At 42.3% G+C, this 17,593-nt stretch overlaps 1 protein-coding gene across 1 annotated transcript; it reads left to right on the forward strand.

Annotated features, from left to right (window-relative positions):
* Window positions 1–250: 250 nt before the first annotated feature.
* On the forward strand, window positions 251–17,527 carry LOC140918166 (cytochrome P450 3A9-like). Its single transcript, XM_073361948.1, has 13 exons — window positions 251–426; window positions 2,249–2,342; window positions 2,858–2,910; window positions 5,186–5,285; window positions 5,878–5,991; window positions 6,315–6,403; window positions 7,400–7,548; window positions 8,376–8,503; window positions 9,306–9,393; window positions 12,268–12,428; window positions 13,633–13,859; window positions 14,929–15,091; window positions 15,703–17,527. Exons 1-13 carry the CDS (start codon window positions 356–358, stop codon window positions 15,799–15,801), a joined length of 1,536 nt encoding a protein of 511 aa, XP_073218049.1. The 5' UTR covers window positions 251–355; the 3' UTR covers window positions 15,802–17,527.
* The last annotated feature ends 66 nt before the right edge of the window (window positions 17,528–17,593 follow it).

Consider the following 17,593-nt stretch of genomic DNA (forward strand, 5'->3'; position numbering starts at 1 on the left):
CTTTATCAAGAGAAAACTGGAATAGCTGACTGTGTGTATATTAAAGAACTTGTGCTGAGGATCTTTATATTCCTAGAGATTACATTATATCTTTTGTCATGAGCTATTAAAGGTAACATTACCTGTCTAGATTGGCATTTTCACTATCTTTGGCATTCACTCCACCCTTTTGATTACATAAAGGACCAGCTCAAGTTTCATTTGGTCTCTGAGCCACGTGATTAGAGACAAACAGATAAAATGTTGCGACACTGTTTTTTCCCTAGTCCCAAGACTGATCAGAGCAGAGAGAGGGAAAAAAACAACAACTGAGAAGTTAGACAGAGAACAAGAAACTGAGAGGTACAGAGCTAAAATGAACCTTCTCCCTAGCTTTTCCATTGAGACCTGGGCTCTCCTGATTGCACTGCTATTTCTCCTGATACTGTAAGTATAATTCTACACTTTCCTTTTCTACTTGTGCTCTTTTCAAATTCTTGAAGGAGAGCCACTGTTAATTTAAATGTTACTGGTCTTTTCACAGAATCATATAAGCGTAGGGCTGGAAGGGACCTCAAGAGGTCATCTAGTTCAGTCCCCTGCACTCAAGACAGGACTAAGTAATAACTAGACCATTCCTGACAGGTGTTTGTCTAATCTGCTCTTAAAAACCTCTAATGCAGTGGCGCCGTAACTTTTGAGAGTTATGCCCTGTCTGCACCCTCCCCAGAGCCAGGAGCAGTGCTGCAGCTCCGGAGGAGGGTGGGGGGAAGGGATGTGGCCAGGGGTAAGAGGGCCAAGGTTGGGGTCTGCAGCTGGGGGTGGGTCTGGGGCCAGTGCCAGAGATGGGGCCAGGGGCTGAGGCTGGGTGTGGGAGCAGAGCTGCAGCTGGGCCGCAGTGGGGGCTGGCAGTCAGGCTCACGTCCGGGGCTGTCAACAGCTCCACTCCTACTCCCACCCTCAGCCTTGGCCCCGGGCCGAGAATGGAGCCAGGGCCAAGGGCCGAGGCTGGGGTGGGGCCGGGAGCGGAGCCGTGCCGAGGCTGGGGACAGGGTCAGGCGCGGGGCTGGGAGCTAGCACCACAACTGGGGGCGGGAGTGGAAGTGGACCCTGGTTTTCTCACCTGCCAATGCTGTTCTGCTATTAATGGCTCGCAGGTGACTTACTGCAAGCTTGAAGTTGCTAAGGAGTTGCTGAGGGAATCTTTATATTAAGACTGTTCCTCGCAACTACTTCCAGTGATGCAGGAAAAGGAGCACAGATACATTGCATTGAGGAGCCATTCAAGGACCCTTCCGGGGGTACACTCTGATCTTCAGTTTGGGAGAAGCTGTTCACCTTCACAGGCCCACATTTTCATATTGCAGCAACTCTGTGGCCACGCAAGACTTCTTGGTTGTCATGTTGCATTCAGTAGCTACTTGGAATTTCATTGTGGCAACAGGGATAGAACTGCTCCAAAAATACATGCCCCCACTATTTGAGTTGAAATAGAACATCCACTGACTATTCACATCAGGCTTATGATTCACAATTGACTCTTTTGAGTCTGTCTAGGGCAGTGGTGCTGTTCAGTACATTGCTTTATTTCCTGTGCAATAAAGTTATGTAAGCCAGTTCAATATGCTATTTTCCATCCCTTACACGGGGTTTGGGATAGCCTGGATCTCAAACAAACTAAGATGAAGGCCCTTCTGTTTGTTTTCATTGTTTGAAAATGGAATGGTTACAACAAGTGTGTTATTCTCCTGGCTACATTTCTGTCCTACTGTCCTACTAAAGGGTCCTACTAATACCCGTCACTTCTGTAGCACCATCTGTCTGAGGATCTCACAGCATTTTACAAATGGTGAATTGAGCCCAACAGCCCTGGGAGGGAGGCAAGGGTCATCATCCCAATTTTAAAGATTGGGAAATGGAGCCAGTGACTTGTGCTAGGGTCACAGCAAGCCAGTGACATACCCTGAAAAAAAGTCCCACATTTCCTTTCTTACAGGCCCCATGCTAAGCCCACTAGGCAATGCTAAACCCCAGAGATCGCTGTAGTACAGTGGTGAGCAAGTATTCCCTGTAGATACAGGCATGCTTATTAAATAGCTTTACAAAGCACAAATTTTTGGACCACACTTTCTAGCTTACAAAGTGGTTTCTTCAGTCCTGAGCTAATGCAAGAGCTTCACTTCCCCTGGATAGGCTTTGAGATCTTTCAGACCCAACATCACTGCAATTATTGTTCTAAAGCCTTCAGATTCTTCTGTTATTTTTACAGATATGGGATCTGGCCATTTGGTTTTTTCAAGAAATTGGGTATCCCTGGGCCAAAGCCATTGCCTTTCTTTGGAACTGCCTTGGAGTATCGTAAAGTGAGTGTTTGAAGGCATCTCCTGGCTCCAGAAATATATGTCCTTCATCATACAATAGCTAGATTTGTACACTGCATTGATGAGTTCTCCTGTGTGCTAAGCTCTGCCCTAATGCACAGGGTGTATAGGACCCAATGCAGGATAACATTTCTGTAATGCAGATTATAGTGTGAAGGGTATGGTGAGCCCCGGGGTGATTGCCTAAAACAGGTGAACACATGTAGGTGGCTGGTTTGCTGTCACTATTTATTGAATTCCTTGCAAACAGTTTACTTAGAGACTCCTTAACCTCAAGCATGATACGCCCCTAGAATAAATAGATCCAACTATGTTCTTGAAGGATTCTATCCCTCACAAAGACATTAGGGGTCACACAAGTCTCAGGAGCTGCGCATAGGAGTGCTTGGTCTGGCTGCTTCCTCTAGATGTTTAGTCCCACGACAGCCCCATTCCCAGCCCCTCCCCTGGAAACCCTGCTTCTTTTCGAATTCCATTTTAACATTCTCTCTCTGCAGGGTTTCTTGGAGTTTGACAGTACATGCTATGAGACATACGGGAAAATCTGGGGGTGAGTATGTTGACCAACCAATACTGTTTGGTATTCTCCTCACATTATCCTATAGTCAGAATCCAAATTGGAGGGTGAAAAAAATCCACTGGAAGAGGAGATCTCAAAGGCCTGAATCCTGTAACTGGACCCTGTTCTCCATGTGGAATCCCAAAAAGGTTAATGGAGCAGCACCCAGATACAAGCATCCATCCACATGGATCTGACTGCAGGGTCTAAGCCACAGACATGCTATGTACATGTTAATCTGAACTCTCACATGAAAGCTGTTCCATATCAGATGCAGACTGCCAGCTTCTGCTCCCACTGAAGTTAATGGCAAAACTACTATTGACATAAAAGGAAATTTGTAACTTAGAAGTCCAGTTCTCCTGGATTGCAAATTGTAAAGGAAGGTATATGTATTCCAGATACGACACAGATATGCTGTTAGTGTACACAGATCTCTGTTCTACCAACTCTGTTTCTGTCTCTAACCCTGACCTGCTGAAGCGTGATATGTTTGTGTTACCGCTGCTCTTATTCTGCACTGGATATTCCCTACATTTGCCACTGTGGTTATTACTTGGGCTACATGATCTGGTATCTTCTGCAATCTATCCAACTGGCCCTTATAACATTTTCCCATCCATTCAAAAACCCATATAAATCCACATTTACCTTACGTCCGTTATAGGATAATAAATCTTGAAAAATCTGGTCTTAAAACCATGATTTAAAACAAGAATTCAAGCCAATCTACAGGTGTATTTCAGTGCAACCTGCTGAAAAGTTTTAAGTACGTGAATCAAAAGGATGGAACAAATTTACTGCTAACATCATAACAAGAGTATAAGAGTCTGGAAATATACAGTGCAAAAAGTGAAAGTGAAGGTACCTACTGCCTTTAGGATTCAGTAACTCTATGTTCAGTACCTCTCATTGATTTTAGAAGGTGTTTGTCCTTCTACAGGATTGGACCCTTTCTTGAATGTTTGTAAAAAAAAAAAAAGCTCACGAAAGCTCATGCTCAAATAAATTGGTTAGTCTCTAAGGTGCCACAAGTACTCCTTTTCTCTTTCCACATTGTGTGATGTTACTGTGACATCCTGCTGAACATTATTTGCTTATGATAAACCTTTTGTTACAATTAAAGTTATGCATGACACCACATGAGGGGCTTGAATCACAGAAAAATTGGTACTATTGATCGTTTGGTTTTGGAAAAGATTTTCCAGTAAAAATCTTTTACAGGAAAAATCCTATTCTAGGACCAGTGAGAGGGGACGGATTGATTTGAGAAAAATTGAAAGGAAGAAATGTTTTACTTGGGAAAATGAGGAACTGTAGAGAGCTGTCTACATGCATTTGAAGGGCATAAGCACCAAAGAGGGAGAGGAGTTTAGGGCGGCAGACAAAAGTACAACTAGGAGGAAAGGGATGAAATTAAATGAGCATCACCCATTTAAAAATGACACCTTGGCCTGAAATCTTTTACTTACTAGTGATACCAGTAGCACCCAGATGACTATAAATGAAAGAAAGTCGAGAAAAAACAGTATTTCTCTCTGTAGCTTCAGTTTGTTAACTATGTGCGTTTGACAGCACTTTGTATATAGCCATTTTCACCATTTCCCCTGGATAGTCAGTTCCTCCTATTCTTTGTGTTGGTCTTTAATGCAACTACAAGAAACAGAAAACTGATTTAAAACACAACTGTAGTACTGTAAGCATAATGGGGGAACTGGGAACGGGTGTAGCACTGCACCTAAAACTCCATTTAACTTACTTTTTCTGAAGTGACTAAAATGTGATGCGGGGTCTCTTTCAGAAAAGATACAGGTAGGCTGTCTTTTGGGGATATTTATGTGTGTGTGAGAGAGATTTTTCAGACAGGCATAGTCTCTCAGAGGAAACATTCCTGCAGTGGCTGGAAAAGGCAGGAATATATGATGACCTGAAGGTCTTTTCCATCTCTAATTTCTATGATTCTGTATATCTGTATTTCTAGTCAGTGCACTTTGCTTTAGAAGCTAATAAAGACTAGGACTTGTAGCTATCAGAGAAACACCAGTTTTTCCACTGAATGCATCCGATGAAGTGAGCTGTAGCTCATGAAAGCTTATGCTCAAATAAATTGGTTAGTCTCTAAAGGGCCACAAGTACTCCTTTTCTTTTTGCGAATACAGACTAACATGGCTGCTACTCTGAAACCAGGGAGGAAGGAGCTTTTGTTTAACTCTTGACTTTCACTGATAGAAGTTAATCATGGATTTTTATTTCTTTTCCCCCATAGGTTTTATGAAGGCAGGCAACCTGTGCTGGCTGTCACAGATCCTACAATAATTAAAACCGTGCTGGTGAAAGAGTGCTTCACCACCTTTACCAACCGGCGGGTAGGCTTGTAATCATTAATATTCATCAGAAAGATGCAATAAAGCCATAAGAACATCAAATACTGTAGTTAAACTCTGTAGAGATACACAAGATTTCTTCTGGAGATGCATTCAAAACGAATGCACAGCTGGCATTAATCTAAGTGGCCACTGCATATCCCTAAAGGAACAAGGGAGCAGGGGGACCTCACCTGGAACTGGATCCCCTGGCTCTCAGAGAAAACTATTTGACTGCACTTAAAAGCTGCTTAGGTTGTTTACTTTTATTTATTAAATAAAAAAAAAAGTTCTTAGGACAAAGTCAGCTCTCAGTTACACCAGTATAAACGAGAGCTGAATTTGATAGTGTGTGTGTGCACGCAAGTGCATGAGCACCAGTCTGAGTTAGTGTGTGTACATTTGTAGAGGTCTCCCCCAGTGCGTGTAGAGTTGGTGTCTTCTTGTGGGTGTATCTGCCTAAGTGTAACCAGTGTGGGGAAGTGTATGTGTGTGTGTACATGGGGCGGGAAAAGGATTGCTTTGTGCACTCTTATGTTTAGTAGAGAAACCCAATAGCTTCTTGACAGCTATAAACTTGCCTTTGTCACCCCAGAACTTAGGTCTAGTGGGAGTGCTGGAGTCGGCTGTCTCCATGGCTCAGGATGAGAAATGGAAGAGAATTCGTACAGTGCTCTCTCCAACCTTCACCAGTGGGAAGCTAAAGGAGGTAAAACCCAGAGGACCAGGCACACACTAACCCTCGGGTCAGTGCACAGGTGGCATTCAGGCTGAGATAGTTATAATGGTCTGGTCTCTTCAGTCCGATTCAAATGATTAAACTGGCCTATTTCATTTGTGCCTTCTAATGTAAAAAAAAGAAAAAGAAAGAAACAAAGGAAAAAGGAAGGATTAAAACAAAAAGCCCCTGACAGTAGAAACGGATCAAGTCTGTAAGTACTAATGAACCTCCCCTCTGCTTCTCAGAAGCTAGGCTTAACGAAGAAGTAACATTTGGTATGTTTAAGTCATGTCCTGTAATGTGTATTTCAGATGTTTCCCATTATGAAGCAATACGGGGAGGTTTTGGTGAGAAATGTTCAGAAGAAAGCAGAAAAGGATGAGCCCGTGGAAGTTAAGGAGTGAGTAACTCTTCCAGGAACAGGAACAGCAAATCTTGTTAGCAACTCTTTGGTTCATTCATTACTGACAATGCAGGTTGTTCTTTGAATAAACCAGACTTCTGAAGTGATGAACAGGACTATCTGAAGGGCTAAAATGAAATTTAAAAGGGAAAATAGAGGTTAAATCTCAAGAAAATCTCCCTGGGGTGAAACCTGTGGAACATTCTCTCAAGGGAACTGGTGGACGCCCCAAAGTTTGGCACATTTTAAACTAGAGTGGAAAAAACACTATAAAATGTAGCATAGGGAACAACCCTGCACTGGCAAGGAGTTTGAGAGGATGGTCTAACAGACCTTTACTATCTCTGAGGTCTGCTATTTAATATAGGAGGACCAAAGCCAAGACTTGGAGGTCAGGCAAAACATCTTTGTAAAGGTGCGCTTCCATGAAAGTTCTTAGATGGTGAACTCTTTGGGGCAGAGACTGTGTTTTTTTGCCTGCGTTGACCCAGCATGTTTGGGCACTACCGGAATACAAATAATAAATAAATAATAAATAATATATTATTATTTGATTTTTATTTATTTTTCACAGCTCATTTATTCTACCACTGGAGCACACAGATTTAATATCAGCTGTCAGCAGAACTAGGGCTCCTAGCCTCTTAACAGGCCACAGCCACTTGACAAGACATTCACAGGCCCTTGAATAGGTCTGATTCCACCAGAGGACACACACATAGGCCAATACATTACATTGTGTAATATCCAGAGCAAGGCTACCAGATTCTAGATTCTGAGCGCTGTAGGTAAAACTTCATGAAACTCTATTCCTTTGTCTTTAGATGTTCTACTTGTGTTGAGTACCTTGCCCCCTCTTTACAACAGCATAAAGAAAAGTCTCATGAGAGTTTTCTGTTCTTTAAGGAGATGCAATATAGGAGGGAAAAGTTGTAATTACCTATTTCAAACATTAACTCCCCTATCTGTGTTCTGTTTTCTGTCTTTTCTCAGCATCTTTGGAGCCTATAGCATGGATGTTGTCACTAGCACTTCCTTTGGTGTGAACATTGACTCCATGAACAACCCCAAAGATCCTTTTGTCAAGGAAATCAAGAAGCTAGTGAAGTTTGACTTGTTTCACCCACTCTTCATTTTGATAAGTAAATTGTCTCTTGCTCACTAAAAATTCCATTTAAGTGTTTCGTTTGGAACCGTGACTTCAGCATCAGAATCAGACAAGTGGTCTATCGGTTATACAATACAAGTAGCTATACCTGAGCCTATAAGCCAATGACTAGGCAACTTTACTGCCAAGGATAAAAGTCTCAAGGGTCACCTTAGACAAATTCTGCTCTAACTTATACCCATACAATCCCACGGATGAGAATCATCTGGAGTTATGCAAGTGCTAGTAAGATCAGAATTTGGTCTATAGGTTGTGGGAAGGATCACAATGCTGTGGGGAAGGTTTGGAGATGTTTGCTGGGACATGAGACGTTAGTGAATATCAGAACGTTGAGGTCAGTCTGAAATGACTGGAAGAATTTCAAAACTTTTAGTTTATTTTCATTCTGGTCCATATCGCTGTAGCATTGGTAGTACAAACTGGAGGAATGTCCTGCACTCGGAATGTGACTCCCCAGTCTCAGTGACAGCACCTCCAGTCAGACGTGGTGTGAAATAGTGGAATGTTCCTTCTGCTTTCATTTACATTTAGGGCTAAATTATATCATTTGTGCAGAAACCTGAGAAGAGAAGCTTGGAGCCCACCTGCCCCACGAGGAACATGGTGGCAGACAGGCCCTCAGTGAGCTCCCCAGTACACAGGAGAAATGATCAAACAAAGCCATCATTTAAATGCAGCCTCATCTTTCTAATAAACATTTCAGTTGTTCTAATTAATATTTTACCATAGATATCTTAGGTGAAATGGACTTCTATTCCCTGGACCTTGCTTCAATCACAGTTATTTTTGTCTCCCTTCTAGTTGTATGCCCGTTCCTCATTCCCCTTCTTAAGAAGATGGATGTGAAGTTATTCCCCAAAGATGCCACAGAATTCTTCACAAAGTCAATCGCCAGAATGAAGGAGGACCGTGAAAAAGAGGCCAAAGGGGTTAGCAGACTCTCCCAGTCATGATGCCAGAGAACATTCTCTATTCAATTAGCCCAAGAGGAAAACACTTACTTGCTTGAGTTAGAGTCCAGCAAAGGACCACAATAGTGTGTGAAATCTCAGGGCTATATCAGGGTAAAACCCATGCAAACTGGATTGCAGTTTGGGTGTGCAAAGATTACGATTTACAGAAAACTACCCGTAGGAGTAGACTTGGAGAGCTGGAGCAGACAGAGGGAGAGACTCCACTGAGCAAGCAGTAGAGCTGTGCATCAATACTCAGTGCAGTGTCACTGATATTGTGGTATTCAGGAGCACAGTCCCCAAAAGAGGCCGTCTTCACTCTCCAAAAATGACAGAATCAGATTTATCTCCCTGCTGGACTTCACCTCCCCCAGAGTAATCCTGTTTTAAGGGAGCTACTTGAAAAAGTCACTTACTGAGATGTAGTTATTACTTTCCCCTAAAATTGCACAGCTACATTAATGAGGGTGCTTTGCAATGTGGACAAAAGTAGTTTAGCTCTGCAGTCGTCATTCCTTGCGACAGCAAGAGACCAAGTCTGCTGTCTTGGCTGACATCTCTCTGGGACTGGGCAGATGGAACCCTCCCAGAAGCGTAAGAGTTTCATGTTTTGACCCACTGTAACAAGAAAGGCATTTACATTCTGCTGGGTCCTCTCTGGCCACTCCTGGGGACTTTAAAATACAACCTTTATGTTTTGAGACCCATCTTTGTGAGCCTTCCCTAGGGGATCTCTCACCAAACCAGCTCTCCATTGAGCAGTTACTTCTTTTCCCAGGGCCGAGTGGATTTCCTGCAGCTGATGATGGAATCCCAGAACTCTAACACTAGCTATGAAAGCAATGGGGTGACTCACACATATAAAGGTAACACCATAAAAATAGTCGTACTCGTGAGTGCCTTTGGGGGCTGCTGGAGTGAGGGGAATAGGAACAGGTGTCCTACTGGAGAGGAAATAAATGGTTCATCCCGCCGTCTGCAGCTGGGGAGAGGACTCGTTGATTCACCTGGACTATACATACATTTTTGTCCAGCACAGAGTTAGATGGGGACAAGTGTTCATCCCTTTTATGTAACACTCTTTCCACAAGTAGAATAGAAGACATGCATTCCAGGCCAACTCCTGCCGTATAATTGTTAGCCTTGGCCAGTGAAAAATATCGAGTTGGTACCTGCCAATATGGTAAGAGGCAAAAGCCAGCTCTGCTCCCCAGCTGTTCGTTTGCATTGCATCACTATTCACAATTCTTTTAAATACAACTGCTTCAATGCCAGCTTGGTTAGAAGGTTTCAGAGTAACAGCCGTGTTAATCTGTATTCGCAAAAAGAAAAGGAGGACTTGTGGCACCTTAGAGACTAACCAATTTATTTGAGCATAAGCTTTCGTGAGCTAAAGCTCACTTCATCGGATGCATACTGTGGAAAGTGTAGAAGATCTTTTTATACACACAAAGCATGAAAAAATACCTCCCGCCACCCCACTCTCCTGCTGGTAATAGCTTATCTAAATTGATCACTCTCCTTACAATGTGTATGATAACCAAGTTGGGCCATTTGCAGCACAAATGATCCATTGTCTACAGCCAAGCTCTGCGATACAACCGCATTTGCTCCAACCCCTCAGACAGAGACAAACATCTACAAGATCTCTATCAAGCATTCTTACAACTACAATACCCACGTGCGGAAGTGAAGAAACAGATTGATAGAGCCAGAAGAGTTCCCAGAAGTCACCTACTACAGGACAGGCCTAACAAAGAAAATAACAGAACGCCACTATCCATCACCTTCAGCCCCCAACTAAAACCCCTCCAACGCATTATTAAGGATCTACAACCTATCCTGAAGGATGACCCAACACTCTCACAAATCTTGGGAGACAGGCCAGTCCTTGCCTACAGACAGCCCCCCAACCTGAAGCAAATACTCACCAGCAACCACATACCACACAACAGAATCACTAACCCAGGAACCTATCCTTGCAACAAAGCCCGTTGCCAACTGTGCCCACATATCTATTCAGAGGACACCATCACAGGGCCTAATAACATCAGCCACACAATCAGAGGATCGTTCACCTGCACATCCACCAATGTGATATATGCCATCATGTGCCAGCAATGCCCCTCTGCCATGTACATTGGTCAAACTGGACAGTCTCTATGTAAAAGAATAAATGGACACAAATCAGATGTCAAGAATTATAACATTCATAAACCAGTCGGAGAACACTTCAATCTCTCTGGTCACGCGATTACAGACATGAAAGTTGCTATATTACAACAAAAAAACTTCAAATCCAGACTCCAGCGAGAAACTGTTGAATTGGAATTCATTTGCAAATTGGATACAATTAACTTAGGCTTGAAGAGAGACTGGGAGTGGCTAAGTCATTATGCAAGGTAACCTATTTCCCCTTGTTTTTTCCTACCCCCCCATCCCCAGACGTTCTTGTTAAACCCTGGATTTGTGCTGGAAATGGCCCACCTTGATTATCATACACATTGTAAGGAGAGTGGTCACTTTAGGTAAGCTTTTACCAGCAGGAGAGTGGGTTTGTGTGTGTGTGTGGGGGGGTGGGGTGGGGGGTGGGGCGGGGTGAGAAAACCTGGATTTGTGCTGGAAATGGCCCAACTTGATTATCATACACATTGTAAGGAGAGTGATCACTTTAGATAAGCTATTACCAGCAGGAGAGTGGAGTGGGAGAAGGTATTTTTTCATGCTTTGTGTGTATATAAAAAGATCTTCTACACTTTCCAAAGTATGCATCCGATGAAGTGAGCTGTAGCTCACGAAAGCTGATGCTCAAATAAATTGGTTAGTCTCTAAGGTGCCACAAGTACTCCTTTTCTTTTAGCTTGGTTAGAAATATCCTTAATTCTTCTCAGCACTGGGAGATAGCAGGTGTCCTGTGACATTTATGGCTTGGGTTAGATAAGCTGAAAATGAACCACAGCAAACTTGGCAGGAACCCATGTTTTGCTTTGTGTGTTCTGCATACACCAATCAACAATACCAGAGGTTACAAAGCAATCATTAGTCCCTGTTTAATTTTCCCACCAGACCCATGAGCCATGCCTATGGGATAATAACAGTAACAACAATAATAATAATAATAATTAGTGATTATTATTATTAAGGCTAAGATTTTGTCAGGGATATTTTTAGTAAAAGTCAGGGACCGGTCACGGGCTTCCATTAATTTTTCTTTATTGCCATTGACCGGTCCCCTGACTTTTACTAAAAATATCCCTGACCAAATGGGGAGCCCAGCTGCGGGGTCCCCACGCGGCCTGCAAAGATTGGGCAGTTGCGGGGGCGCTCCGAGCTCCAGGGTCCCCCTGTTCAGAGCTCCAGAGTAACCCTGCCACCTGCAGTGGCCAGGAGCTTTGAAGGATCCCCAGTGCCCACGGTGGCTAAGAGCTCCGGGGTACCCCTGCAGTCGCTCGGAGCTTCTGGGCCCCCTCCCCACCGCCTGCAGCCACGGGGAGCTGTGGGTCCTTCCTGCTGCAGCGGGCGGTCGGGGGACCCTGCAGCTCCCGGCCGACAGGGCTGAGTTTACGGAGGTCGCTGGAAGTCACAGATTCCGCGACCTCCATGAAAATTTTTTAGCCTTAATAATAATAAATCGTTGGCCATCTATACTTTTATAAAATACACAATGTGCAAAGAGCGCAGCCTATGTGCTGTAATGTTTGGGCCTCAACTTTTCTACCTGTTTTCCTCTCTTCTCACAGGCCTGACTGATACTGAGATTTTGGCACAAGCGCTTATTTTCATTGTTGCTGGATATGAGCCCACCAGCAACTCCCTTTGCTACCTGGCTTACAAGCTGGCCACCCACCCTGATGTGCAGCAGAAGCTGCAGGATGAGCTAGACTCAGTTTTACCAAACAAGGTAAGAGAATGTTGGCTGCTCAGTGATTCCACAGAGCCTCTTTAAAGCTAGTTTCTTCCCTCTAGTTAAGTCCAGTTAAGGAGACTGTTCTTTAAAGACGTTAAATACATTGCTAAAAAACTACCATTTAATAAATATTGACGCTGCTATCCTGTGGAAGCTCTTGATGGGCACACTTTAAGAAAGTTCTGCTTTCACTAAAAGGAGAGCCAATAACTTGCTTCCAAAATGGCATATGTTCATTTCAGGTGTGTTACATAAAGTACCATGTGTAGAATATACCACTGCAATCTTGCAAACTCCGCACCATAACTATTACACGCATAATAGCTGTTGTGCATTTCTCAAAATCTCCAGATGATATATGATGGGAAGGGAGGCTGAGGAGATGGTGAACACGGATAACAGTAGCCTGGCAATACCAGAGATTGCGAATCAGTCTTTAGTACAATTTTTAAATCCCCAATCTCAAACCCACACCAGTAACTCTGCCCATGGGACAATAAAATAAATCCTTACTGAGTCATATATGTATATTATACCGATATATACAGACACAGAGACACACACACACACATCTTGTTTTTCTTATATCTGCTTGTCTATATATTTTCCCCATACTACCCTTTTTGCTACCTATTTATCTCTCTCATCAGAATTCACACACTCCGCAAGGGGCAAATTACCTCAAGTTACTTTAACTTGCTAAACAACAATGAATTGTTTATGAAGCAGTAGCAAAGGGAAACAAGGAGCGATCAGGAGTAGATAGTTACGCTCATGGAAAGGAGATGCTAGATGGGAGACATGGAGTATTCTTGGAACAACTCAGGAAATTCATACCATTATTCATGGGTACTCATATTATGGTGTTCGTGATCTCTTACACTGGACTTCTACATGTTTCAAGAAATGCCACTTTTCAAAAATGCATTGGCCATACCAGGAGGCTTGGAGAATTGCTGATTTTAAGTACAAACTTTGTTTGCAAAAATGGTCAGAGATTTTCAGTAACTTACATTATTTAGGAAAGGAAAATTAAGGTGAATTCTTAGGTTCACACTGAAAGTTCAGTTCAGGATTGAATATAGAATGTGCACTGTAACAGATGAGAGGGGAGGACATGATGGTTTCCACACTGATCACATGGAAATCTGATCTAGACTCCCACATACCTGACAATCTTTTTCCCATTCCTCTGAAGGCTCTTCTTACCTACAATGCCCTGATGCAGATGGAGTATCTCGACATGGCAGTGAATGAAGTCCTTAGGCTGTTTCCTCTTGGAGGACGACTTGAAAGGGTCTGCAAGAAAGACGTAGAGATAAATGGACTGACCATTCCAAAAGACACTGTGGTTATGATCCCACCCTCGGTTCTGCATCGTATCCCAGAATACTGGCCAGAACCAGAGGAGTTCAGACCGGAAAGGTACAGAATCTATATCAATAGGGAATGAGCAATATAATTATCTCTTTTACCGGTATTACTTCATTCCTAAATATCAGTCTCTTACAAAGAAATTCTTGTTGTGTTTAATCTTAACACCTGTTTGCAAATACAGAAGCTGGAGAGGATTCACCATTGTGAAGACCCACCACTCATGAGTCCATAGTTAAGGCTGAGTTGAATTTTGCACTTACAGCAGGGATTTAACAACTCTGTTACACATGAAGAATACAGCATATTCTCCTCAGAAGTACAGCACTTCCTCTCTGAGTACAGAGTGAGCTATCTGAGATTGTGCAAGTACATTGGTTGATTAATTTAGGAGTTAAAATTAATTTAAAAAATTGGTCCTTTTGAGAAATTTAGCACCCATTGTCAGTCTATTTCTTTCTCCCATCTCAACAACAGAATAATACTGACACTTCAAAATTTCCCATATAGTCAGAACTCACTGAAATCTTTTCTAGAAACTACATTTGAAAACCATTAGGATTAAAGGTAATTTTTCCCATTAGTATTCATCACTGAAAGTTTTTCCTTCAGAAGGGGTTGGCTGTAGAGAATTCCACGTAGAACTGCCCTCTTTCAAACTGATACCATCTCCCACTGGTCTCAGTGGGACTGAGGTCATACTTGCCCACAGTTAGATGTCATTTTCAAAATGGCCACCTATCTCCCATTGTTCCCAATAGGACTGAAACAACAGGCTGCTCTTAACAAAGATGTCTGCTGGCTTCACTCTCTCAGGAAACAATGGGAAAGAAATAGTGGTCATTTTGAAAGAGTGGAACTCACGATGCTGCTAGCCTGGGTGCAAAGAACATAATCTGGGCTTTGAACTCAGATCCTCCGGCTCACCCCACCCCAAACAGCTGAGGGTCTGTGTAACTATTAGGCTGCTGGGATAACCAAAGATGTGCTAGTTATAAAAAAGCAAAGATTCTCTAACACACAATCAGAGGTTCATTTAGAGAGAGAGAGAGAGAGAGATACTTGGCCTTCTTTTTCTTTGCTTCCCTAATTTCTTTCTTACACTTGTGACTGGAATCAGGTTCAGTAAAGAGAACAAAGAGGTTCTGGATCCATACACATACCTGCCCTTTGGAGCTGGTCCCAGGAACTGCATTGGAATGAGGTTTGCTCTCCTCTCCATGAAAGTTGCTATTGCCAGTCTGCTGCAGAATTTCACCTTCAGACCCTGCAAAGAAACCCAGGTGAGAAACCCAGATTAAATTTGAAAACTCAGATGTGAAAACCAGATGATTATTCCCTGGCAAGAGTGAATTAAAAACAGTTTTAAATACTTTATTTGGGTAAACAGGTGGTAGATGGTGACAAATGAAAAATAAATGTGCAACACAGATGTTAGAGCATAGAAGTGTAATACACAGAAGATTGTATATTGCATGCCTGTGTGAAGTATACAGTATTCTAAAATATATCATAGGAGTTATTCTATTTCCCTATTCTAAGGGAAAAAATAGCAACCAAGGAAACATTACAGGACAGAAAGGAGAGGAAAGTGGTTAATCAGCATTAGTGATGCCTTCATTCCAGTACATTAGTCTGGGCCCATTGGGGATGGATGAAACTTCCATAACAAAACCCCAAGCAAGGAGTAAACTCTCCTGGACTGGGGCTTTGATAGAAAACCAAAAGTATGTCCAAGTTTGTAAAACTTATAGTAACGGTGGGGCAGGTTTTGAGTGAACCTGGACTGGATTTTGGGCAAAGAAGAGAAAACAAAGGCATATTATCTCTTTGATAATCTGTGTATATTTTATTTGCTGGGCTACAAATGTTCTTTTCTCTGCTAATGTTGCAGATCCCGCTCAAGCTGAATTCCCGGGGATTCCTGATACCAGAGAAACCTATTGTTCTGAAGTTAGTCCCCAGAGCTTATACCTCACACCCAGAGGAGTAAGACCCAACAGAGTTCACAGCAGCTCGCCAGAGTACCAGCAGAAGCTTTACATCATTGGGTCTCTGCCACAAATGCAGAAGAAGAGCTTCCGTTCATTCCTAAGGCATTTACTGAATATCTACATAAAAATTGTGACTGTCAGAAATGTAAACCTGGACAGTGACTGTAAATAGCTTTTATACCATCTACGATTTAGAGAATGTATATGAAGGAAAAATTCTACTGAGGCACAGCTCTGCTTCTCTGACTCCTTTCTAGTGAGATTCCTCCATCTGGAGAGGGAATTACTGTATCATCCAAGAGGCAGTGGGAACTTTTTTGCTGGAAACAGAAATCACTAGAGCTACTGGGGGCAGGGGTGGGTGAATGCCAAGAGTTTTGTGAGTTGTACTGATATTTGAAGAAGTGTGTATAAACTGTTGGGCTGTTGAATTTACTGGGATGTGGTGAGATTATCCTGGAAACCAAATCCCTCTTGGGTCATATGTTAATGGAACAAAAGCATGTAACCTGTACAGAGAACAGAATTCATCAAATGTTTGTGAAAGGACTCTCTGTTGTGTACTCTGAATAAGTTGTTCACTTCAGCCTTGAAAAAATATTCAGTCTGGACCCCTGAAATAACCCACATACAGCATCTTCCATTTAATTTACTGAATTTGGTTCTTCATTTAACTTGATCAAAGCTTCTGTTCCTACTGTAAAATGTATTACAAATAATACGACTCCTACCTAGTATTTTGGTTAAGTGGATCACTTTAGGGCAGGGTTATTAATCTGATCATTAACCACACAATCACAGGTTTCAGAGTAACAGCCGTGTTAGTCTGTATTCGCAAAAAGAAAAGGAGTACTTGTGGCACCTTAGAGACTAACCAATTTATTTGAGCATCCGATGAAGTGAGCTGTAGCTCACGAAAGCTCATGCTCAAATAAATTGGTTAGTCTCTAAGGTGCCACAAGTACTCCTTTTCTTTTAACCACACAATGTTGCCATTTAATCAATAAAGCAGGGCAAAATTCTGAATGTGGGAGAGACCAAGGAAGAGCCATATGACAATGAACAAGATGACTGCAATGAAAGTTGCACTATTTAGGCATTGTTATTGACACTGTAGGCACTGCTATGTGCTAGGCACTCTGTGATATGAGCCCTACTTATTGTATGGGTTGCAAGATCAACCACTTAGTAAGGTCAAACTGATAGAAAGAGATCCTCAAGATAAGAGGTAGGTATCTCACCAAATAAGGGTAAATCCATCCTATTCATTGTATCCACTCATAATACTCCACACCTGAACGTAGCCATTATATGAAGAACACACCCTCCTACGTCAATGTCTGTACTTTGACATGCTCACCTTTTACCCCCGATCGGGGATATTGCAGATTATGTATTCCTTATGCCATCTGATCCTAAACCGAATTTTGCACCCCTTGATAATCTGTACCTTATTCCCTGACAACCAGAAATTTCTATGCTTAATCTCTGTACCATTTTTTTTATTTTAACATCATCTTAATAAAATTATTAAATCTATTTACTTTCTATCTTGTAAGCCACTTAGTCAAGTAATTCAGATAAATGTGATAACAAAAACCTCGAGTAAGGTTGTAAATAGCTGACTGTGTGTATATTAAAGAACTTGTGCTGAGGATCTTTGTATGCCTAGAGATTACATTATATATTTTGTCATGAGCTATTAAAGGTAACATTACCTGTCTAGATTGGCATTTTCACTATCTTTGGGATTCACTCCACCCTTTTGGTTCCATAAAGGACCAGCTCAAG

Source organism: Lepidochelys kempii, chromosome 10, assembly GCF_965140265.1.
Source record: "Lepidochelys kempii isolate rLepKem1 chromosome 10, rLepKem1.hap2, whole genome shotgun sequence".
Taxonomy (NCBI): domain Eukaryota; kingdom Metazoa; phylum Chordata; order Testudines; family Cheloniidae; genus Lepidochelys; species Lepidochelys kempii.